Here is a 26,665-nt window from a genome sequence, read left to right as displayed (position 1 = left end):
TTAGTATTTTCTGATATGAAGCTTCTGGAACTTACATATTTTTAAAAAATGTGTAGAATGGAAATGAAACAACAAGGAGCTGCAAATTTTTGAAGGAAACAAGTGGAAGAAAGAAAAAGATTGGTCTGCTGCAAAACTTCTCTATTTGATGTATTTGATAGGCTAATTCTGGTGTGAGATGATTGTTGTGAATATAAAAGTAATTTTAGATGATGTACAAAATTAAAATTGAGGAATGTGTCAAAAAAAGTATAACATTTTGTACAACAGTTTTGGATCACAAACTCTTCATTTTGCATAATTTTTTTAAATTTATGAACACTTATATTATGTACAACATGGGCAGCCTGTTTTGGTTTAAATCGTAGGAATCACTTTGTAGGAAACTGGCAGATCAAAATTCTTTGATCTATAATTGTTTTGCATTGAGAAATAACAAATACTTATGTAATTGCAAGGTGCAAACTCTTGACATATATGTGCTATTCATTTCTGCTTTCAATGTAGAACTATAAATTTCCTTACAGTCTAGCAAATAATTTTAAAAATTACATTTCTATCTACAGCATATTATCTAATGAGTTACAATTTTATGCAGTGAACAAGTTAACCTGAAAATTCTAGCTTTAAATGTCCTCGGGCCTGGCTTGTGGCTTGCATCTTATAATTCTAGTAGTTAACACCTTTTATTTTTTCAAAGTCTAACTTCATTCTTTTGAGAAGGGATTCCTAAGAAACATGGAACAGAATGCTGACATGACACAGAATGGTGGTCCTCTAATGTAAAGAGGGATGAGTGTGCTTGCTTTATTTTCATAGAGAAATCTTCATTTGATATATCTTATCTGTATCATAGTGGCTAGAGATCTGGAAATTAAGCTGGAAATAAATGGTGAATGCTGTAATGTGCTTTTGCACACTGAAAACAATAATTGGGAAGTTATCATGAAATATCTCAATCTATTGGTGTTCATGATCAATACATTCTTTTCTGCTGTATACTAGGCTGAAACTAAAACTGGCAGATCAGTGGTAGCTTTAAGTTGCATTCATCATTGTTTTTGTTTAAGTATTCTGTGATGCACCCATCATATGGTGATTGCATGCCTTAGTAGACTTTTTTGGATATTTTTTAGTTTCTCAGCTAGAATATAAAATTTTCTCATTGCATCAATCTATGTATACCAATTTTTTATTACAATAATTGGGAAGTTATCATGAAATATCTCAATCTATTGGTGTTCATGATCAATACATTCTTTTCTGCTGTATACTAGGCTGAAACTAAAACTGGCATATCAGTGGTAGCTTTAAGTTGCATTCATCATTGTTTTTGTTTAAGTATTCTGTGATGCACCCATCATATGGTGATTGCATGCCTTAGTAGACTTTTTTGGATATTTTTTAGTTTCTCAGCTAGAATATAAAATTTTCTCATTGCATCAATCTATGTATACCAATTTTCTCATTGCATCAATCTATGTATACCAATTTTTTATTGCATCAATAGTCTGAATTGGATTTGGGATTAATTGTTCATTTAATTTTGCCACAGTAATCTATTTAAAAGCTCGAATTTGTCGAAAAGAGCACTTGGGAAGGTTTGAACGCTGATAGAGGCATGTGAATTGGGTTTGAAATTAGGTTTTTATTTCGGTAGAATTGAAATATCTTTAAGCAGGATTGTATTCTCTATTTTCAAAGTGCTGCATGTATTACTATTTTTGTTAGTGTAGTTTTTCTATTTCCTAGTGGGTTATTTATTTTTCCCTATATTGCTAGTTTTTTTGTACACTTTCAATAATCTTGCTTAGGTTAATAAAGCATGTCTTATTTAAAAAGTGGTTGCGAGGTGTCACCTTCCTACGTGTGAGCATCCGTTAGCTATCTTAGGAAGATTCTTTGTTATCTTTAGTCCGATAGATGGTTGCTCCTCATTGGTCGATGTTTCTACCTCCTCCCTCTTCCTAGTCTATATAAGCATGCTACTTGGCTTGTATTTGTGATCGATTTCTTTTGCATCCTCTTAATGCTATTTTGCTTCTAGCATTTGCATTACTCTCTTGAAGACTAACTCTATTTGCTATTTTGATTTTGTATCATTTGCATTCATAGTTTAGATATCTATTCTTTGCACTAGTTTTCTGGGTTATCAATCTTTTCAGATTCTAATATGGTATCAGAGTTTTTTTATGTGCAAGAGTAGATTTTAGTTTCCTTATTTGAGAGATTCGGGGGGGGGGGGCGCTAATAAATCTTATTGTAGTTTTTTGAAAAATGAAGTATGCTCTTCTCTTGCATCTTTGGATGATCTTGAGAATCAAAAAAGTTTTGACAAAAACGTTTTTAATCTCTAGAGTTTCAATCTCAAATTTGACAACCAACGTGCATATTTGAAGTTTTCAATCAGTATTGCAAGTTCCAACATGCCATTGATGAACTTAGGAAGCTGATTCAACATTTGCATGTAAGCTTTTGGTTGCTAGGGTCGTTTCTTGGTTTTTGGAGCCGTTTTTTATTGTTAAAGGCGTCTGATTTACACTACAGCTACATCTTCTGTACATTAGCAAGAAAAATGCTTTCTGCAGCACCGAAAAACAATCTAGGGGTATCTTTTAGTTTTTGCATGCAAGCTGTATATTTTGCAGAATTGAGCACGAAAAGCTACAACCGTGCCCCTCTCCGTTGGTAGTCGCAAATTTGAACATAGTTTTCAAATGCCTCGTTCTTGCTCATATGGACTTCGATTTCGACGATTCTTGTTATGACCTTGGCTTTTTTTTTGTGCTCTATCCACTAGTGGAGTTGTTTGTTGATTTTCATGCATAAATTCTTCAGAAATTGTAGATTCTCGGCTGTGATTGTGCACAGTTCTCGTTTTGGAAACTTCGGAGGATCATAACTTTCTCATACGACCTCGTATTGAGGCGATTCTTATTTTGAAAGTGCATGATTTTTCGAGTAGAGCGTAGTGGTACTATTTGTTTTCTTGATTATTGTGCCCAAGTTTCACTTTCAGCATATGCTCTTCATGAGGGTTTTGTAATGCATCGAAATCAAGACCACTTAGTATTTCTTGCTAGTGGTAGTTGTAAATGCACTAAAATAAAGTGCCAAATAATATTTCTTTGGGGGGGGTTCTTTGATTGAGTAAAAAGGGGGGGGGATTGTTGTGATTGGTTTTTTTTGGCATTTCTTCATCATGGATCAAAAAAATATGCCTATCCTAACTCCATAAAATTACTTTGAGTGGAAATCATGCAGGACAATTCACTTAAAGAAAGATGGATTAAATAGGATAACTATGGGACTTGAAACTGAACCTGATAAAGATGAAGATAAGCCTAAGTGATTTAACAAATGTGATGAGGCATATGGAACATTGTGTTTGTCTGTTTCTCCTGATTTGCTATTTCACATTGAATTTTTGAATACACCAAATAAAGTTAGAAACACTATTTGGTACACAAGATTTAATGAGGGGTCATATGTTGGAAAATGAATTAATTAGTTTAAGTCCAGGCAATTTCAACACAATCTAAGATTTTTTCACTAAATTGAAGTCACTAAGGTTGCAGTTAAAACAATGTGGAATTGAAAAGCAAGATGAACAATTGATTCTTAGTATTCTCTCTAAGCTGAGTTTAGAATATTTTGTGTTTGTCTCTACCTGCTATGCTACTCAGGGTGCACGTGGTACTCAATTAACTATGCCATCTTTAGATGATTTTTTTGTCAGTCTCACTCGAGAACAAGAGAAGCTAATCCAGATGGGCACTCTTAAGTCCTCTAAGTCACATGCCTTGGCTACCAACCAAGGCACAAAAGAACAAAAAGGACAAAGTAGTAACAATAATAGTAAGGATAAGAAACAAAAGAATAGCAAAGAGAAGGATCAGATACCAGTTGCTTTAAAAGCAACTATTGATACACCATCTTCCAAGGGCGATAAGCCTAAGAAAGAAAAGGTCCAATGTGCCTATTGTAAAAGACCTGGTCGTGATGAACATAAATGTTTGAAGAAACAAATTGATCACTTGACACACATTCTTGAGAAGAATAATATCAGTGTTTTTGAGTCTATCAAACAAAGTTCGAATGAAAGGTCGAACAAGGCAAAAGAAAACAACAAGGGGAAAGGAAAGGGCAAGGCCCTTGTTGTAGTTGCTTCCTCACCATCCACTTGGGTTCTTGATTCGGGTGCTTCGCACCACATGGCTTCATCTAAGGAAGAACTTGCATCCTTGGAGTCGTGTACTATGCCTTCTATTTTGAAGGGTGATGACACTCCTGTTGAGGTGTGTGGGAGAGGGTCTGTTGATGTGGGGGATGGCACATTTCATGATGTTCTTTATGTACCCTCATTGTCAACTAATCTCCTATCGGTATACCATATCATTCACATAGGTTCAGGCAAGCGGGTTGAGTTCACTCTTGATTCAGTGGAGATACGTGAGTTGCACAATGATTCTACAGTTGCAGTTGGGAGAGCAGATCATCAGTCATGACTCTATTTGTTTTCTCACTTTGTTCCTGATCCTCCTTCGACTGTTTTGCTCACTCACTCTAATGATGTGAGTAAATTATGGCATGAGCGGTTTGGCCATCTTAACTTCCGCTACTTGCCTCAGCTTAACCGGTAGAGCATGGTCACAAGGTTGCCTTTAGTTCAGTTCTCAGGCGGTGTTTGCCAAGGTTGCATTCTTGGTAAGCATCCTAAGGAAAAGTTTGACAAAAGTAAGGCATGGAGAGCTTCGCAGATACTAGAGTTAGTTCACAGTGATTTGGTTGGTCCATTTCAACATCCTTCTTTTAGTAGGTCCAGATATGTCCTCACATTCATTGATGACTTTTCTCGATATACTTGGGTGTACTTTCTCAAACAGAAGTCAGAGGTATTTGATCATTTTGAGGACTTCAAAACTTTTGTAGAGAAGCAATTTGGGAAATCCATCAAAGTTTTGTGCACTGACAATGGTGGTATGTTAACCATCGGTTTGAAAGATTTTGCACTTTAGAGGGGATTGATTTACAACATTCAATTCCATACAATCCTCAGCAGAACGGTGTTGTATAATGAAAGAATAGATCCTTGAAAGAAATGGCAAATTGTATGATTCACTCTAGATCTCTTGCACCATAGTATTGAGTAGAGGCCATTAACTATGCTTGTTATATCCAGAACCGTGTTCCTCACCGAGCCTTAAAGGGAGTTACTCCTTTTGAAGCTTAGAACGGTCAGAAACCATCAGTTAAGCACTTTCGAGTTTTTGGCTCTCCTGCATAGGCCCACATTCCTGCAGAGAAATGCAAGGCGTTGGATTTGCAGAGCAGACCTTGCATATTTGTAGGTTACCCTGATGGTGTGAAGGGTTATTGGTTGCTCCACCCTACTACACATGAGTTGTTCATTGAGAGGAGTGTTCAATTTGAGGAGGGACCTTCAAGCTCTCTTTCTATCACTTCTCCAACTCCTACTTTGACATTGGAGTCACTTGGAATACATGATAGATCTTCTGATGAGTTAGATTCACTTGAGTAGTCTTCTACCTCCACTCCTGATGTAGAGAGTGATTCAGAGGACTCACCTCCTTCCTCTCCTAGTCATCATTCACAGGTTGATGATTCTCCTCCAGATTCTCCATCTTTTGGTCCACTTTGGGCTAGACAGACCTTGTAGTCTGCAGGTGATTGGGTTGGGGATCCATCAGACACTAGGCGAACTCGTTAACAATTCCAGGATGCTCCAGATGTCTTCATTGCTACTGCCTCAGATCCACAGTCCTTTCATGAGGCTTCTGGTATTCCTGAGTGGGTTATAGCTATGCAGGAAGAGTATAGTTCCTTGATGAGGAACCACACTTGGGATCTTGTCCCTCTTCCTAAGGGAAGAAAACTTGTTCGATGTAAGTGGATCTATCAGACAAAATTTGCAGTAGATGGGTCAGTTGACAAACACAAGGCTCGCTTGGTCGCCAAAGGATTCTCCTAGGTTCCTGGGATTGACTACTCTGAGACTTTTGTGTCAGTTACCCGAATGAATTCCATTCGACTTGTTCTTGCCATTGTTGCAGCTAATCGTTGGGAAGTACATTAGATGGATGTGAAGAGTGCTTTTCTTCACAGTGACCTTCATTAGGAGATCTACATAGAGCAGCTACAGGGTTTCCTTTAGGATTCTTCACTTGTGTGCTGTCTTCGAAAGTCTCTCTATGGCCTCAAACAGGCTCCTCGAGCCTGGTATGCCAAGATGGACTCCTTTCTTCTATCGGTTGGGTTCACTCGGTGCCATATCGCTCCTAATGTCTACATTCTGCAACAGGGTGATTCACTCCTATTTTTGGTTTTGTATGTTGATGACTTGCTGATCACAGGAAGTTCTTCACCCACCATTAAGGCTGTCAAAGTTGCCCTTTAGGACAGTTTCTTGATGACTGACTTGGGCTTGTTGCATTACTTTCTCGGGATTGAGATCTTTCAATCTCCTTCCGAGATCACCATCACACAGTCCAAGTATGCTCTAGATTTACTCTCGAGGTTTCATATGGTTGATTGTAAGCCTTCTCCGACTCCCTTCCTTTTTGGAGTCAAACTTGAGGCTCAATGTTCTTCTCCACTTGTTGATGGCACCTTATATCGCTAACTTGTTGGGAGTCTCATTTATTTGACTCATACCAGACTTGACATCTCATATGCTGTAGGCATGGTCTCTTGATTCATGCAAGAGCCTCATGAGCTGCTTTGGAAAGTAGCCAAGCGGATTCTTCACTACATTCAAGGGTCTCACAGTTATGGGATTCACTATGTAGCAGTTATTGAGCTTGATTTGGTGGGCCACACATATTTGGATTGGGTAGGTGATCCTGAGGATCGCAAGTCTACTTCAGGTTACAGCTCCTCACTTGGTTCCGGTCTTGTTTGTTGGTCGAGCAAGAAGTAGTCTGTTATTGCTCTATCTTCTACTAAGGCTGAGTATCGGGGGGCTGTGAATGCCGCCACTAAGGCCATTTGGCTTCAACATCTTCTCACTGAGTTTGGTATCCAGATCAAACGACCATCAATCATATTTTGTGACAACCAGAGTGCCATTCAGATCTCATGGAATCTGGTCCATCATCAGCAGACCAAACACATCGAGATCCACATGCACTAATCCGGAAGCTCATCCATGGTCATGTCATTGACCTTCGCTATTGTCCGATTTCCGAGCAGGTTGTTGATATCTTCACCAAACCCTTCACTGAGAGCAAGTTCCTTCATTTGTGAGCTTTGCTGGGGGTGTGGGATGCTTCATCTTTTGGGGGGGCCTCTTCCTCTCACTTGGAGTCCTGATTCTTTTTGGGGGTCTCTTCTCTCTCTTTTGGGGGAATTTTATGTACATGGGTACCTCATCAGGCCTGACTTGCCGGGACCTATTTCTCCATCCACCCAAGCTTCGCTTATGGGGGGGTGTTAGCGTAGTTTTTCTATTTCCTAGTGGGTTATTTATTTTTCCCTATATTGCTAGTTTTTTCGTACACTTTTAATAATCTTGCTTAGGTTAATAAAGCATGTCTTATTTAGAAAGTGGTTGCGAGGTGTCACCTTCCTACATGTGAGCATCCATTAGCTATCTTAGGAAGATACTTTGTTATCTTTAGTCCGATAGATGGTTGCTCCTCATTGGTCGGTGATGCTACCTCCTCCCTCTTCCGAGTCTATATAAGCATGCTACCTGACTTGTATTTGTGATCGATTTCTTTTGCATCCTCTTAATGCTATTTTGCTTCCAGCATTTGCATTACTTTGTTGGAGATTAACTCTATATTGCTATTTTGATTTTGTATCATTTGCATTCATAGTTTAGATATCTATTCTTTGCACTAGTTTTTTGGGTTATCAATCTTTTCAGATTCTAACAATTTTGAGATTTCTTCAGTCCTGTATTATTTTCTGTCTTCATATAAAAAGTTTCTATTTTCTGTGATCATAGCAAAACAATTCATTTGAAATATTATGCAGTCCCACACTAATTTTAAGGCTCAAACGAATTGTTGCCTTAGGTTCTATAGAGATGCCAATTCCTGCAGTAGATTACTGTCTTACTGAGAGACAGCTGGAAGACAATGGATATCCCGCTGAAGTTGCTGGTGGGCATAACAGCATGCCTGGTATGCCTGATGTTGCTTGTCATACATTAGTGTAGTTGTAGCTTCTTGAGCCTTAATTTGTTTTTGTTGTTGATTTTTTAACCTGGCATATGATATGCAGGTTTTGTTTCAACACGTCAAGCTCCTACAGGATCTACTCACAAAATGCTGGCACTCGATTGTGAGATGGTATGTCAAATTGTCTTTAATGATGAAATATGGCAGAGCATTTTGATGAACTGCAACCAAGGTGTTGTGACCTTTAGTTTTGAATAAAAGTTAATCATTACATTTGCCTTTATCTTTAAATAAAAGCTAGTCATTAATTTACTTTTAGGCTTTAGCTATAAATAATTGTTAATTGCTTATCACAAGACATAAATCATCTCACCATATCATTTCATTTGGCACATATTGTATACTTTTTTGAAGGGCCATTTAAGTTCAGATCCTTGTGAATGTATGGCATCTTTAGAATTTTTTAAATTTCTTTCTATACTACATCCATGGAGTATAATCTACATGTTTAGAATTTTCACTTGATCATATCAAATAATAACTGAAAATTTATGATTCTGGAACTACACATTATATGTACTGTGGTCACAAGGCTTTATGTATATTGTGTATCAAAGTCGCAGTGCTTTGTTATTGGGGAAATATTAATATGTGTAGAAGAGTTCTCTGTATAGTGATCAAGCATACACTCAACATACTTTATCTGTTTCCTAATGTTGATTATCATATTTTGAAAAAAAATCCATATTAGAAAATTTGCTCTACGGAACTTTTGGCTGTTGTTAACTAATTTATCTCTTCACAACCTTTGAGTTCTTCATTTTCAGTTATATTTCTTTGGTGATACATTGTTGATAATATCCTTGTCATTGATAGTGTTATACATCAGAAGGCCTGGAGCTGACAAGGGTTACATTGGTGAATATTGAAGGGAAGGTATGCAGTCTCATTTGTCTTTGATACCATTTTGGAACAATGTTTGGAACCCTGGCATCTGTACTATGTATCTGTTGTCTTGTCATACACATACTTCGACAAAATACCCAAGGCTGAGTTAAGAAACTTAAATGAGACCATTCAAAAATTCTAGATGAAAATTATGTTTGTAAATGATTCTTCATTCAGTGGAGTTCTCCGATACTTTCAGATTATTAGTATGTACTCAGTACCTTAATGAAATTTAATATGATTTGGATTTATCATATCGTGAGTTCTTTGTCTGTTATTAATCTCTGTTAGCTGATGGCTTTTTAACCAGCTAATAGTAGAGATGAGATGCTATAAAATTAAAAATACCCAAGGCTGAGTTAAGAAACTTAAATGAGACCATTCAAAAATTGTAGATGAAATCTATGTTTATAAATGATTCTTCATGCAATGGAGTTCTCTGATACATTCAGATTCTTAGTATGTACTTAGTACCTTAATGAAATTAAATTTGATTTGGATTTATCATATCATGAGTTCTCTGTGTGCGAGCAATCTCTGTATTCTGATGGCTTCTTCACCAGTTAATAGTGGAGATCAGATGCTATAAAAAATTGATCTTACTAAGAATGGTTATATCTGTACTTTGAATAACTTACAACGCTTTCTATTGTTGTGTTTCATGGGTGAGGTTTGAATTCTGTCGTTTATTGATATATAATTTGACTGTTGCAAAATAAATTAGGGTGACCGGTTCTGGCCTTCTAATTGAAATAAAAATGTAATACTTTTTGACATGAGATCAAAATGCTTTGAATATTTTCATGATATATATATATACAATGAATGTTTCTGTGTGATGAGTCTAATTGTTTAGAGACTAAGATTGATTGCTACGGCAGATTCCTTTAGATATAAAATTAATAATTTCTTGATGCCAGTGTCTTCTATTTTATGTCCTGATTCGGCACTGATTTTTTGCCAAATTGGTGCCAATTTGTTTTTGATATTTGACACTGATCATCTCTCTGAACAAACTTCCCTTGTGGAGATGAAATTGAATTGAACTTTGAATATATTTGATTTTTCAAAGATCAATTCTCTAGGGAGGGATCAATTATATATGAATGTTGGTCAGATTTCAGATTATGGCCAGTGAACAAACTTGGTAGAGAAGTGAGCTTTATGCACTGCTAATGCATCAGACTTCCCACTTTTAAGCTGTTAGAGCCTAGTTTACTCAAATGAAATACTGTTACTCATTTCTTGATTTTTGGCACTGATCATCTGTTCCCTCCAACTTTCTTTATGGCGATGTAATTGTCTTAACTCTTTAAGATTTGAATAAACCTAATGTTTTCAAAATTCAATCTATAAGAGTCAGACCTCCTGCTTTTGGCAGCTAATGGTCTCCAATTTGCTTGTGCAGTTAGGTACTATTGTTCCCTAACTTGTGTGTTTGATGGGAATTCAAATACCTTGCCTAGATGAGAATTTTTTTGCTTGACTCACATATTTGATAACTTATTACGATAATAGATAAGCTTCTATTATTAGTTAATGGTTATCTATTGTAAATATTAGAATTTTTCTAATATTAGTTAGTCTGTAGTTCTTTGTTAGCTTTCTTTAGTTTTCTTTTAGATAGAATAGAATGTTTCTATTCTTTACGATTGTTTCCTAAGGAAACATCATTTTATTCTTTTGTATATATTGACCTCTTGCTCTCTGTTAATATCAGTAAATATTTACCAATTACTTCGTAATATGGTATTAGAACCCAATTCTTGAATTTTTTTGAAAAATATTATAATTTCTTGTTCAAAATTATTAGAGCAATATCGTTCGAAATTATTTTTTGTGATATTTGCTTCCTGGGACCATTTTTCTGCAATTGCCGTCTGTTTTTTTTGGCACATTTTCGCCATTTTTGTGTTTTCTTTGTAGCACAACTGTTTTTGTTCAAAACTCTAATTTTTGTACTGGATCAATTATTTTTTTATAAATTCTTGGTGGGTTTTTCAAGATCTCAACTTGGTTGTCATATGTTTTTCTTGGGTGTCTCGATTTTTGTGCCTCAATTTTTGAGCCAGCGGATCCAAAATTCGATAGCATATTCTTTCTAGGTTTTTCGAGCTCTCTTTTAGGTACCCCTTCAATTTTTATGGGTCATCCTTTTTCTGCCTCGAAGTACGCGCCTTCACAGATTTTCACGCTTTTCATAGAAAAATGTGCTATGGCATCTTTGACTAATATTTTGCTCGAGAACAATTCAAAATTCAATGGTTGGAATTATGGCACTTGGAGGTAGCGGATAATAGCAAGTTTCAAATATCGGAATACTGATAAGATTGTTCTAGGTTTTACACATCATCCGACTGCCCTTGGTACTGATTAGGATACATGGGATTTGAATAATCGGGAGGCGATGATGCTTCTCAAATTATCTGTAGCTGATGATCAGTTCTCTTAGATTCCATCCTGCAAGACAGCTGCCGAGATATGGGCACTTCTCAAGAATCTTCATGAGACTTTAGGAAAAAGCAGAGCTTTCTTTTTGAAGAACACTCTGTTTTCTATTATCATAGATGAGTGAACATCTCTCTAGTCTCACTTGAATAGGATTTAGGAAATTTGTGATTAGTTGCTTGCCATTGGTTGCAGGATGGAGGAAGAGGAAATTGTGGTTATTACTCTCCGGAGATTACCCAAGTCGTACGAGTGTTTTATCGAGACTCTCAACATCATGTCTTCTAGTGTTGATATGAAGTTCACAAATCTCTACACACTTCTACTTCAGCAAGATCGGTGGAAACAACATTTTGGTAGCAGTTCCAGCTCCACCTCCACAAAGCAAGCCTTTGTTGCTAAATCCTTTTAGAAGGATAAAGGCAAGTCTCAACAGTCTTCTCAGTAGAAGTCCTCTTCTCTAGCTTTAGAAGGCTCCTAGAAGAACATTCAATGCAACTATTGCCACAAGTTTGGCCACATGAAGGTTGAGTGTTAGAAACGCTTAGTTGCTCAATCTAAGCAATTAGGTTTGCAGCCCAAAGCGAACAGTGCAGAGCACACTGAGCAGATGAAATTCGTCTTTTACACCTTCATGTCTAAAAGAGCTGTAGATCATGTGAAGTCATCTCCCTGGTACATTTATTTAGGTGCCTCTTGTCATTCACCCACTGCAGAGATTGGTTCACTGACTACCAACCTTATTCAAATTTTGTTATTTTTGGTAGCGGAGAAGAGTACACCGTTGTCAAAAAAGGCAACATTCAGATTCAGTTTGCTGGGAGAGTTTCTCATTTTCCTAAATGTGTACTACGTTCTAGGGATGGAACTAAATCTACTCTCAGTTAGTCAGTTGCTGCGATATTTTCCACAGTTGGATGTCACCTTCAGTTCACATCAGTGTACCATCATTAATAGGGTGACTCAGTGTATTGTTGCAGTGGGTCTTGAGGATCATGGTCTTTTCTGACTTACTGATTCTGGTGATTCTCATGACTTAGCTATGGCTGCTCGACAGTCTTCTATTAGCACACTTTGGCATTGACGGTATGGGCACTTAAATGTGCATTATCTCTCTCAGCTTGCTTGGGGAGAGCTTTTCCTCAGTTTGCCAGAGATTCAGAGTCGACAGCTTGGAGTTTGTGATGCATGCCAGGCCAGGAAGCAAAATTGCACACTTTTCACTAGTTGTGATTAATGACAAGCTTCTCAGGTACTTTAGCTTGTTCATACCGATATTTGCGGCCCGATGCCCACTCCTTCTGTTCTTGGGTCTAGGTATTTTTTGTTGTTTGTTGATATTTTTGTAGAAAAATGTGGGTATATTTTCTTAAAAAGAAATCAGATGCATTTCCTATCTTTCAGAAGTTTAAACCTTTAGTTGAGAAAGAGTTTGGGAAATCTATTATTACTCTTAGGTCAGACAATGGGGGGGGGGATTTTGTTCTAATGAATTCTCTAGCTTCTTGGATACTCATGGCATCAAATGCTAGTTAATCACACCCCATACACCACAACAGAACGGTGTAGTTGAACGTTGGAACAAAACAATCACCAAGATGGCTTGATCCCGCTCGAACACAGACATGTTCCAAAGCAGTTCTGGGCAGAAGCAGTCAATTGCAGTTTATCTTTTGAATCAGTCACAGGTAAGCCTCTAGAAGAGGCCTGGTCAGGTCGCAAGCCAAGAATCAGTCACTTGAAGGTTTTTGGCTCTCTTGCTTTTGTTTGGATCCCTGATTCGTCATGCACCAAGTTGCATGCCAAGAGTCAGAAGCTCATATTTGTTGCATACAGTAGTCTTCACAAAGCCTACCACTTGATCGACATTGAGACATCTCGTCTTCTGTATAGTCATGATGTAGTATTTGATGAACAGTGAGGAGCATTCATGCCTGTTTCTCCTGTTCTTGATCCAGCAAACTAGCCTATGAAGGCTCATGATTTGGGAGTTAGGCTTCCATTAAGTCCACTTGATAGGAGGGCTCTAGTGGCTCCTGCGGCTCCAGTTATACCAGTGATCCTTGTACAGACACCTCCAACTTATCCTGCAGGATCACCCAGATTTGTAGATGCTTTACCTAAGTTTCATCCAGATTCTTCAGATGAGGAACCTGATCATAGAGCATCTCCTGATACTAATGTTGGTCATTCTTCTCTCCAGCCTAAGTGGTGCACTAAGACACTTGTTGATCTTTGTCATGATGGTCTCATTGATGGGAGAACTACTCGGAAAAAGAGAAAACTTATAGAGTCTGTTAACTTTGCTTTCATGGCCAACATGCATAGTGTGTTTGAACCTCAAACATATTTCGAGGCTAAAGGAATTCCAAAGTGGGAACATGCCATGACATCTGAACACCAGGGCCTATTGAAGAATAACACTTGGGTCTTTTCTGCCCATCCACCAGGGAAGAAATCCATTGGCTGCAAATGGGTTTACAAAATCAAATATAAATTTGATGGTACTCTGGATAAGTGCAAAGCTCGTTTAGTTGCAAAGGGCTTTTCTCTGTGTCAGGGTATTGATTATGAGGAGACCTTTGCCCCTACTGCAAAGATGAGCACAAGCAGATTAGTCCTAGCCATGGCAACTTCGTTTGGCTGGAAGGTCCATCAGATGGACGTCAAGAGTGCTTTCCTAAATGGTGATCTCCACGAAGAGGTCTACATGACGCAACCTTCTGGGTTCAAGGTTGCCAGGAAAGAACATTAGGTTCTCAGATTAGTGGAATCTCTTTATGGCTTGATGCAGGCCCCTAAGGCATGGTACATAAAAATTGATAAGTACCTCAGTGATCAAGGCTTCCAGAGGAGTTCTTTAGACTCTAATTTGTACATAAAGACCACTGACAGTGACATCATCCTTCTGGTTATTTATGTGGATGATTTGATCATCGCTGGTAGTTTGACATCTTTGATTCAGGGAATCAAACATAATTTATGCCAGTCTTTTGATATGATTGACCTTGGGCTCATGCATTAATGCCTAGGTGTTGAGGTTTGGCAACAATCTTTTGGTATATTCATCTCTCAGTATAATTATGCCAGGGCTCTATCAGACAAATTCTGTATCTAGGATTGCAAATTTGCATCTACACCCATGGAGAAAGGTCTTAAGTTATTAGCCAAGTTTGATTCTCCTCTCGTTGATGATACTACATACAGGCAACTAGTAGACAACTTCAACTACCTCTCTACTGCTAGGCCTGATATCAGTTTCACACTCATTAGCTACATCTCACGTTTTATGACAGCTCCTAAGGTTGATCATTGGGTGGCAGCAAAGCGTGTGCTTCATTATGTGAAGGACACTTCAGCGTATGGACTTCTTTACTCTCGAAGTTCTAATCCTAGACTCAGCGGGTTCACAGATTTAGATTGGGCAAGCTCTGTTGATGATAAAAAATTAACTTCTGGATATGTGTTCAATTTGGGATCCGGTCTCATCACATGGACTAGAAGAAGCAACAGACAGTTTCTCTCTCCAGTACAGAGGTTGAATACAGAGGGACAATCAAGGAAGGTTGTGAAGTTGTTTAGCTTTGTTGGATGCTTGGGGATATGTAGATGTCACCAACAGGACCGACCACTTTGTTTGTTGATAACGAAGGCGTTATAAAATTAACACAGAATCCAGTCTTCCATGAACGAACCAAGCATGCAGATGTTCATTGTCACTATATACGACAGCTGGTTGAAGACGTGACAATAGACTTGCAATATATTCCTACCACGGATCAGACTGTAGACATTCTCACCAAGCCTCTTGTTCCTCATAAGTTTGTCAAATTCAGAGGATAGCTTGGTGTTGTGGATAGATTAACCATTAAGGATGGGTATTACGATAATAGATAAGCTTCTATTATTAGTTAATGGTTATCTATTTGTAATCTATTGTAAATATTAGAATGTTTATAATATTAGTTACTCTCTAGTTATTTGTTAGTTTTCTTTAGCTTTCTTTTAGCCAGAATAGAATGTTTCTATTCTTTACGATCGTTTCCTAAGGAAACTTCATTTTGTTCTTTTGTATATATTGACCTTTCGGTCTTTGTTAATATCAAGCAAATATTTACCAATTACTTCGTAATATGACTTGCGCCCAATACTGCCATACAACATTTGGATTTACCCTTTCTCCTAACTTTGATGCAACTTTATCAGTCCCTATGTTTTACCATATTTTTTCTCCATTAATCTACAGGTGACATTTTGTTGAACATTGTAGTTAGCCATTCCAATAATAGGTGCTTAAAGTAAAATTTGGCGGCATCTTGCTTGTTGATGTTCTTGTAGGGTACTAGATCTTCCATTTGACTAAAATTGTCAACCACGATATAAAGACAATCATTCCTGAATTTAGTCCTTGGCAAGCCATCTAAAGAGTTCCCTGCAATATTTCCTTGTATATCATATTAGAACTGATAATGATGTGTAAGACTGGGCTTTTTGTTGAATTCTTAATTGAGCGTTGGCTTACACTCATTAAATGTTGTACAACACTCTAAACTTTAATCAATAGACTTCTTTAGATAATTCTCAAGGTGTGAAAGTATCTCATCATTTTGGATGAATGATTGTATTGCAAAATATTTAGCTCACATATGTAGGCAACATGAAATACATTTTGGCATATGATAACAATACATCTTGTGCTCTATAGTTTGTATTGCTTATTGTAGCCATACCAATTTTTTTAGTTTTGTCAAATTTAAAGTAAATGTCTTTAGTTTTCCTTAATGCGATTAATGCTGATCAGATATTGTCTAGTTTTTTTTTTACTGTTTTGTTGTCTTTGTGGTTCATTTCTGAATGTAGGATCGTGGAAAAAAGTTCTTGAAGTCATCTATCTGGGAAAAGAAAGAAAGAAAGAAATGCATTGATGTCCATGGATGACCAAAAGTAGGTCAATTGGACTTGGGAGAACAATGATATACAACAGAGAGTTCTAGGAAGAGAAATCTAAAACTTTTCCACCAACGGGAAGACCACAAATATAAAATACAAAACAGGAAGGAACCGTTAAAACAAGTGGTTAGGATATAGGAATGTAACAACAACACTTGTTTTTGTGCTTGATTATTTTGATTTGAAGGAGTTAGCATTTTGTCAAACTCTTGGCATGCATGCTTCCTGTGATAGTTTCAGAGCTTGCATGTACGTTTAAAGTGGATGCTTTGCTTAAGTCTAACTTTTAACTACACTTTGTAAGGATTTAAAATAAAATGCATTGTAAGACCTTTTATATTTGAAGCATAGGAATATATGGAAGAACATTCAGCTTGCATATACTGAAATACAATGAACTTTTTTTATTAACACTGCTGTGACAAAAATACAGAAATAGGAGACCAATTTCTGACCTTTTTGCACAGACAAGGCAGATTATAATTTGAACCAGCAATTCACAGTAAGTTCCCCAAGCTGTTGAAGACAAGTATTGGACTAAAGAAGACTCCCATTTCCCTAGATAGTGCTGGTTGATCCATAAGATGATGCCCAATACTACTATATCTGCAAACTCTGGTTTGCTACCCCAGGGAGGATTTGTTTCTGCTGTAGATTTCTTTATCTGTCAAAGTCTACACTAACATTTACCAAAGACCCCACACTAGTCCAGTAATATGATACTTCATCCACACATCCTTCTGTAAGTGATTATTGCACAGAAAATATGCATGAATGTGTTTTTCAATCTGTCCTCTGAGATGCAGAACAAAATTGACCTTTCCTCAGTAACGATTATGACCAGCAATGTATGATGCATTTGCAAGGGAAAGGACAATCAATGAACACCTCCAATTCTCATTTCCCTGATCTCCATCAATTGCCCATCTCACACCGACATCTAGCCAAGGATAATGGTGGCTTGTTGCAGACAATCCAATGCCAACCACAAAACGGCCAAACGAAGCCTCAAAACATAGTATTATCACCCAAAGCCATGAATCGAATTGTTTGTATTCTTGCATTCATTCTCTCACAACATTTAACCTAACGCACTGAAACATGTGTAGCAATCCTTTCCAATAATCTTACAAATTGTTTAAATGAAAACCCTGTCAATCTCTTTAGGCATGATTTGCAATCCTGTATAAACTCCACCATTGAAATGAGGGTCTTTGTCCTCATTTCTAAAATCGTCCTCAGCTTCAGAAACCATTGGGGTTTTATCTTAATAGTAAGAGTTTGGCCACAAACACAAATCTCCAAATCTTCAATGATAAAATAACAAACTTTTGAATAATTTGAATGAATCTATAAATGAGACCTCTAGACAGTTTTATAATTATCTTGGGAAAATTCTACATTTAACAGATTGGATTCACTATATAATTCATCTAAGTCTTACTGGTCCAAAAATTGATTTGTTTCATTACTTAATTTTATATGCACTTTAGTCACAAATACTAAAATTATATGAGCCACCTTATGAAAATCATGCCAAGAAATTGTATGGAAAATTGATCATGCTAGAACATAATTGATGTTGAAGGATGATGACTCATGCCAAAATTAACATTGACTATAAATAGCAGTGTTCTTCAATGATTTAAGAGAACAAATCCAAAAAAACCTAGAAAGACTTGTGTGTAGTAAGCACTTACTCTAAATAGCAGTATCCTCCAAGGATTGAGGACAAATAGGGGAAAACATAGGAAAACTTGGACTAATGCAAAGAGTGTTGTCACCAACTAGAGCACCAATTGCGCTCCAAATCATAACTAGATGTCAAGAAAACCCTAAAATTAGCCATGCTCATTGATCAATGTGGTGTAAAAATGTGGACATTACAGGGAAAGAGCTTAGAATTTCAAGTTGTTGCATAGAAAGAGCACACCCTTAAAGGAAGATTCTTAGAGTTGACCTCTAGAGTTACATTTGAAGATGTGAGCCTCTATAGGGGGAGTTGAAGTTGTGTTAAAAAATGAAATATGTCAAATCAGGATATTTTCTGAAATTATTGGATTTGGGTTCCAATTCTTGATACGTTTTACTTCATTTCATTGCTAAATAATTGTTTACCCTTGTGGGGTAACAAAGATTAATTGCATACAGGAAGTAAAGTATTTAACATAGAATGTAACAAGAAGACAATAGTATTATATTCATTGCTTGGTTACCATACACAAATGTATTTTGTATAACCATGTCTTGATCAAAAGGAATAATGCATACATATAGTGTCCGAGGGGGTGTGAGGCAAACCGTTGCACCCATGTAACTCCCTCGGGTAGACCAACTGTCTAACTACCCACTTTCCTGACAACATCATCCCCCCCAAACGAAAAGGTCGTCTCCTGACAACAAAGAAGATGAGAGCTTTGCTGTCTATTTTTTTTCGGGTTGATGAGGTTGTCAATGCACTGAAAGGCTTGGGAGAAAACATTGATGAGAAAATAGTGGTTCAAAAGAGTCTTCGCTTTCTTACCATGAAGTTAATGCTAAGGTATCTGTTGTTGAAGAAATGTCTGATTTGGATACTCTCACCATTGATAAGTTGCATGCGATTCTAACAGCCTATGAGATGAGAACAAATGTTGAAGGCACTTGCAAAAGTGAGATGGCATTGAAAGTCTCCAACACCAATAAGGAAAAGGAAAAAAATAAAGTGAAAGTTACAGATGAAGGCTCAAATGATGAAATCAAAGACTTTGTGAGGAAGTTGAAAAATGCTCTTTGCAAGAATGAAGGGAAGATCTCTTTGAAGTGTTTCAGTTGTGGGAAACAAGGCCACTTTGCATCTAAAATGTTCTCTTGAGAGAGAAGATGACGGTCAAGATTGAAAGAACACAAAGGCTAGGAGAACAAATAGAGTTTCCAAACGTCATTGGCAAAGTTGATAAATGAAAAAAGGTATTACACTCTAAAGATGACAGCAATAATTCTTCCAATAGTGAGGATGATCCTCAAAATGATGAGATTTTGTTCATGGCTATTGATGACCTGAATCTGGAACAACATACAAATTGTGGGGTACCCAAGTTTGATGCCCAAAACTTCACGATTTGGAGCTTCAGAATGATGATCTACATCAAGGCTCTTGGACTTGATGTTTGGGAATGTGTTTCAGCTGAATATGCTCCACCCCTTGATCCTCCGAATTCTGAAAGAAAGGTGACAGAAAATGCAAAGGCAATGAGGGCTCTCACAAGTTGTCTCGTAGATTCTCTACATGACAAAGTTCTTCATTTCAGTACAGCTACGAAAATTTGGGAGCAATTGCACAATACCTATGGTAAAGACCTTGAAGAGGATATGGCTCGTATAGCTATGGAGGACGCTTAGCTTGAAGGACAAGATTTCTTTGAAGATGTGGTTATGGATGATGATGAAGTGGACTTAGAGATTGAATTGGTTGCAACCCTGGCTGAAATTAAGAAGCTCAAAAAGAAAAATCTGAATCTTGTTGATCTACTACAAGTTGAGAGAAGAAAAATTGAAGATTGCAATGGCTCTTAGTGAAGCTGAAAAGAACTCGACCGATCTAAAAATTCTGAATGAGGAGGCCAAGATAATTTGTGAGAATCTTGAGAATCAGATTCAGCTAAAGGAAGTTAACATAGCCAAGCTAGAAGCTGAGATTGTTTCATTTAGAAACATTGGTTGATCTACTACCTTATCTAGTTTGGAGTTCTCAAACACTAGTAGGAGCATGTCTTTGGATGACGTTCTTGCTTCTCAAAAATCAACACTTGGTAAGAAGGAAATTGGCTGGGGTGAAGGTGAATGCTCTTTGTCAAAAAGAAAGGAGAACTTGGAGCATGAACAACCTATTGTTTCTCATCAAAATCAAGCTCTCCAGGTGAACAAATCCTTCTTCTATAGTGATTGTTTCTCATGCAATTACTTTGGTCATAAGGCTATGGATTGCAAGGCTTGTCCCAGAAGAAAGTCCTATAGCTTTGAGAATTATGGTTTTAGTTCTTTTAAGAGATTTAACTTAATATGCTACTTCTGTAACAAGTTTGGCCATACTTCAAGGTTTTGCAAGAATAATGGAGTATTATCATACTCTAGAAGCATGCCAAAGATCATCAAGGTATGGAAGAAGACGAATCAAGAGAATACTCTCAAGGCTTTAGTTATTTTAATTGCTTTACTAGCTAAGAATGAAAAAGATATATGGTACATTGATAGTGGCTACTCTAGACACATGACAGGTGTTTTAAGCAAGTTTCATTCCATAAAACAAATGAAGAGTGGAAAAGTAAGGTTTGCTGGTAGTTCTTCTGCCAGAGTTGGTGGTATAGGTAATCTTTTATTGAATAATGGTCAAACTATTGTAGAAAATGTTCTCTATGTTAAAGAGCTAAAACATAATCTATTGAGCATGAGTTAGCTATGTGATCAAGGATATGAACTTTTGCACTATTAAGAAAGGGAAAGATGTCATAGCTCATGCAACCAGGGCAGCTAACAATCTTTACATTCTTGAAGATACTAGAGCTAAAACTTGTTTCAGTAGTATGGATGATGCTTGGCTTTGGCACAAGTGTCTTGGGCATCTTAATTTTGACAATTTGGTCAAGATGAACAAGAAAGAAGCGGTTAGAGATATGCCTATGATAGAAAAGCCTGCTGATATTGTTTGCAAAAAATTGTCAAGAAGGGAAGCAAACAATAGTTTCCTTCAAACCAAAAGAACATACCAGCTGCAAGCCACTTGAGTTAGTGCATATGGATGTTGTGGACCAACTAGGACAACAAGCCTTCAAGGTGAGAAATATTTTATGTTGTTGATTGATGATTATACACACATGACTTGGGTTGCTTTTCGAAAGGAAAAATCGGAAGCATTAGATAAATTCAAAGCGTTTAAAGCTCTAGTTGAGAATGACATCGATTTGAGGATAAAATGTTTGTGTTTTAATAATGGCGGAGAATCCACATCTAATGAGTTTATAAGCTTCTGTGAACTTCATGGCATTAGAAGACAAGTTTCAGCCCCAAGAACTCATCAAGCAATGTGCCATCTCTTGGACTGTTATGTTTCTCCTTTCCACAAGACCATTTTGTTGTGGAGTTATTGGGGCTGAAACTTGTCTTCTAATGCCATGAAGTTCACAGAAGCTTATAAACTCATTAGATGTGGATTCTCCACCATTATTAAAACAGAAACATTTTATCCTCAAATCGATGTCATTCTCGACTAGAGCTTTAAACGCTTTGAATTTATCTAATGCTTCCGATTTTTCCTTTCGGATGGCACATTGCTTGATGAATGAAAGGAAGGTGAGTGATACTTTTTGGAGAGAAGCTGTCCATACAACTGTGTATAAAATAGGACCTTGTTAAGGTCCAAGCTCAACAAGACTTCATATGAACTTTTGAAAGTTAAACCAGCTATAGTCAAGCATTTTAAAATCTTTGGTAGCCCATGTTATATTAGGAGAGATGAAGATAACTTGGGTAAGTTTGATTCTGGAGCTGATGAAGGGGTTTTTCTTGGGTACTCCTCAAAGAGCAAGGCTTTTAAGTGCTACAACAAAAGATTGCATAAAATAGTTGAAAGTGCTTATGAAAAAATTCATGAAGTTACTAACAGTTCTAGTGAGTTTGTGGATAGCACAAGTGAAGAAAAAGTTCAGACCAGCACTTCTGTACCTACTTCATCTCCACCCACTCTAGCTGGAACAACCAACAATGGTAGTGAAATTGCCAAAGAAAAGACATAACCACCTTATGGAAGTGAAGTCCCTTCACACGATGAGGCTAGAACATCACATGATTATTCCGAGCAAGATATTCAAGGTGATCTTGATAATTCCTCTTTATTCAAAACTCCAAGTTTGTTCAAAAGAATCATCCCTTAGATTAAGTGATACCTGAAAGAAAAACAATGGCTATTAGAAAGGATGTTAATTATTTTGAGGTGATGATTTTTCATTAATGTCTTTGTATGAGCCAAAATGTTATGAAGAGGCAGCCAAGGTAAGAATTGGATTGCAGTCATGAAGGAAGAGATAGAGCAAATCAACAAGAGCAATCCTTGGGAGCTTGTGCCAAGACCCAAGGACAAGAACGTAATTGGAACTAAATGGGTGTTTCGCAATAAGGTAAATGAAGAAGATAAAGTTGTTAGAGACAAAGTTCGCCTGGTTTGCAGAGGCTATTCACAAGTTGAAGGTGTGGATTTTGATGAGACCTTTGCTCCTGTTGCTACGTTAGAGGCAATTAGAATGTTTCTTGCATTTGCTTTCTTGAAAGGTTTTAAACTATTTCAAATGGATGTCAAATCAATATTCTTAAATGGTGACTTGAATGAAGAGGTTTATGTTGAACAACTGGATTGTTTTATGTTAACTAATGATTTGGACTATGTATGCAAGCTGAAAAAGACACTTTATGGCTTAAAACAAGCTCCTAGAGCTTGGTATGACAGGCTGGACAGCTACTTACAGCAGCAAGCATTCAAGAAAGGGTACATGGATAGAATTTGTATGTCAAGAATGAAGGTAACAACATTCTTATAGTTGTTGTCTATGTTGATGATTTGATTTTTGGTAGTGGTAGCTCCAAAATGAACAAGAAATTTGCTGAGTGCATGAAAAGTAACTTTGAAACGTCTGAATTATCTTATTTTCTTAGGCTGCAAATTAGTCAATCGGCTGATGGAATTTTTATTTCACAAGATAAATATGCCAGAGGGCTGCTTCAAAGGTTTATGATGGAAGATTGCAATCCGGTTAGCACACCCATAGAAACCGGATGCAAATTAAGCAAAGATTATGTCTCTCCTACTGTGGACCAAACTTTCTATAGGTCTATGGTAGGAATTTTGTTGTTTCTTCTAGCCACTAGACTGGATATTATGGAGGCTGTTGGTTATGTTGCACGCTTTCACGCATCACCCAAGCAAACACATCTCAGCTGTTAAGAGAATTTTCAAATACTTGAAAGGGACTGTTGAATATGGTCTTTGGTTTCCTAAAAGTTCTGATTTCCCTCAAACAACCTATACAGATGCAGATTGGGGTGGCTCAGTGGATGACAAGAAGAGCACAAGTGGCTGTGCCTTCCTCCTAGGTGGCTGTTTGGTTTCTTGGCTCAGCAAGAAATAGTCTTGCACGTCCTTATCTTTAGTTGAAGCTGGATACATTGCAGCAATTTCATGTTGTACTCAGGTAATATGGATGAAGAACACTTTGGTTGATTACAAAATTCAGATTAGTGTTCATATTCATATCTATTGTGACAATACGAGTGCAATTGATATTTCCAAGAATCCTGTCTTGCACTCCCGCACTAAACATATTCCTATTAAATACCATTATTTGAAAGAGCAAGTTGCTAACAATGTTGTTAAGCTAGAGTACGTTTGTTCGAAGGAACCGGTGCCTGACATTTTTACCAAGCCTTTGGCTTGGGATCGTTTTGAATATCTTTGAAGCAAATTGGGTGTTCTACTACCTCACTAGATAGCATATATTCAGTTGGAGCGCTTCATTGCTATATTTCATGGTCATCGATGTGAAACGTGGAGTATGTTTTGGTTCAGATCTTGGCTCAAACATGGGTTGCCATCAATGAGAAAAAGGGGGAGATTGTTGGATGAGTTTTCATCATTGATGTCAAGGGATTATTTTTGAATTCAAATTGAGCTGCTTGACTAGTTTGAGGTGTTTCACCTATTTGAGCTGCTTGAGGTGATTGAGCTACCTGAACAGCTTGAGGTTTTTAAGTTGTTTGAGTTGTTTGAGTTGAGTGAGTGGTAGCTTGAGGTGCTTTGACCGATTTGAGTTGTTTGAGCTGTGTGAGTGGTAGCTTGAGTTGCTTTGACATATTTGAGCTGTTTGAGTTGTACGTGTGGCAACTGTTGTTACTTCGGATTGAAAAAGCATTGGTTAGTAGAGTTTTATGATTCACATCTGTCATGTGTGTGTGTTTGAGCATGTCTGTGTAAATTAGTTCAGAGATATTTCAAGCATGGCCAAGTAGCCAAGCTATCAAATTGTTTACGCTTGGAGACTGGAGTTGTTTCTTTGTAACGCTCAACTGCAACTGCTAGCACACATGACAAGCAGTTTGGTTTGGATACTAATGCAACATGGTTTGAGTAACTGAAATGACAGATTTCTCCATTTTGGATGCACGTGAATAATAGCATCTGGGTACTGTGATAGTCATCATCACAACTAGATAATTGCATTGGGAAGCTTGTCTGTAACCGCTCTCTCTAGTTTAATCATCACAAATGGATACCATGGTAGTCATCAGGTACTAGAGTGATATATTGTTTCTGGTAACATGTCTTTTAGAAATTAAAAAGTATCGATTCCTCTCAATTAAATACTCTAGCAATTCTGACAGCAAAGACTCCATGAAAAAATGAACATAGGAAGCAGGATTAGGGGAAACATGGTTGGTCAGTTTTTGAGAAAAAAAAACAAAGCACTCAGCTCAAGTATTGGTTAATCATGGCAAGAATTAGGTTTGGATATTAAAAATTGAATGGTGGGCACTTAGAAAAACAAAACGACTGGGAATAAAGAAAGTATTCAGTGTGGAGAAAATTAGTAGTGTGCAAGTCTGAATTTTTGGGATGCACGATACATAAAAGTGGTGAAGTATGGTTCTGGCAGAGTAAGTACATTGTTTAAAAAAAAGGTTCTCCAGATAGCAATGGTGGTGTTTCTTTCTTTTGAACAGAACATAGTCTTTGAATCACGTCAATGGCAAAGGAAAGTTAGTGAGCAGAGTTCATCATCCCATTTAGTGACTTTCGTTTCCTCTATAAGGAGAACCATTCATATACTTGGAAGAGTATTTTGCTGTAACTTCTAGCTTATCTGCTTATTGTGTTTCATCAATCCATGGTAAAACACTGATTCAAGTTGTTTCTAATTTTTGCTATGATCATTAACTATTAAGGATTGGAGCCCCTAGAGGTAGTTGTCTAAGTTTGCTAAGGTTGATGCCTGCAAATTAGAACCATTCATACCATTCATATACTTGGAAGAGTATTGTGTTGTAAGTAACTTGTAACTTCTAGCTTATCTTCTTATTGTGTTTCACCAATCCATGGTAAAACACTGATTCAAGTTGTTTGTAATTTTTGCTATGATCATTAACTATTAAGGGTTGGAGTCCCTAGAGGTAGTTGTCTAAGTTTGCTAAGGTTGATGCCTGCAAATTGTTGATAGGTTGGTGTCTTGGATGTATTTGGTTGTTGCCCATTTCTTTGCTGGTTCTGTGGTTTTTACTCAAAAGGGTTTCCAAGAGACATATTTTGTGTCAATGTCTTTTATGTTGTCTTTCATCTTTGCTTGCTGTTATTAAAATGTTTTAAGTCCTGATTCACCCCCCTTCTTAGTTCTTGCACCTTTCAGACTATAATATACCTAGACACATATTAATATAGATATTATATTATTTCCTAACAATGTTTAATATTTAATTCAGTAATATTTGAATATCAATATTTAGTAATACTTAAATATTAAAACTAAATAAATAATATTCAATATTTAATCCAACGATTACTAAATATTAAAAAAGGATAGAAATGTAGAGTTTAATAATAAATAATAATGGTTGAATTGAAATACCAATAGATAATAATTAATAAGAACTTAGCAATTATAATTTATAATAATTCTGGCAAATATTGTATCAATACTGTATAAATTCGAAGGAGCCACATAATGTGGGAATTCCTCAGAATAGATACCTACATCAAACACCCTATCTATATTGACGATTAAGGGAAATTAGACGGCGACTTGAGGAATGGTGAGTCAAATCTTGAAAGGATAGTTTCCAAGATAGGGTGGGGATCAACGACCCTTCAAACCTTGAGGGCAAAAGTCCCAAGGCTAGATAAGGGCTTGGATCTATAATCTTTGAGGGAATCTTTCAAGTGGTCTCTAAGCCCCTTGGATTGTGTTCAAACCTCCTCTCTTCTTAAGCTAAAGTAATAGAAGGATCTAGTTTAGCAACAAGAATTATTATATCATATGTAATTAATGGATAAATCCCCTAACTTATATCATAGAATAATATAGATATATGGAATCAATGTATTTTCTTGTCATTTCAATTTAGGATATAAGAAATGAGATTAACTTCAATAATAA

The 26,665-nt window shown here is 36.9% G+C and overlaps 1 protein-coding gene across 6 annotated transcripts in view; it reads left to right on the top strand.

Moving 5' to 3' along the window:
- LOC149573067 (Polynucleotidyl transferase, ribonuclease H-like superfamily protein) overlaps nucleotides 1-26,665 on the top strand; it is a 204,049-nt gene that overhangs the window by 57,232 nt on the left and 120,152 nt on the right. For 4 of the 6 annotated variants that reach the window (XR_016360026.1, XM_089814244.1, XM_089814246.1 and 1 more), the window contains 4 exons: nucleotides 57-123; nucleotides 8,043-8,150; nucleotides 8,251-8,318; nucleotides 9,024-9,083. Coding sequence is in view for 5 of the 6 variants with exons in the window: in XM_089814244.1 (XP_089670370.1) it covers nucleotides 57-123; nucleotides 8,043-8,150; nucleotides 8,251-8,318; nucleotides 9,024-9,083 (303 nt within the window). In the remaining variant the exon portion in view is untranslated. The remainder of the gene's footprint in view (nucleotides 1-56; nucleotides 124-8,042; nucleotides 8,151-8,250; nucleotides 8,319-9,023; nucleotides 9,084-26,665) is intronic. The other 2 variants (XM_089814245.1, XM_089814248.1) reach the window with 1 other exon arrangement.

Source organism: Cupressus sempervirens, chromosome 2 (genome assembly GCF_028749045.1).
Source record: "Cupressus sempervirens isolate cs-2001-9-10 chromosome 2, ASM2874904v1, whole genome shotgun sequence".
In the NCBI taxonomy this organism is placed as follows: Eukaryota; Viridiplantae; Streptophyta; class Pinopsida; order Cupressales; family Cupressaceae; genus Cupressus; species Cupressus sempervirens.
Note: the sequence above shows the minus strand (reverse complement) of the source record. Positions and strands in the feature narration are given on the sequence as shown.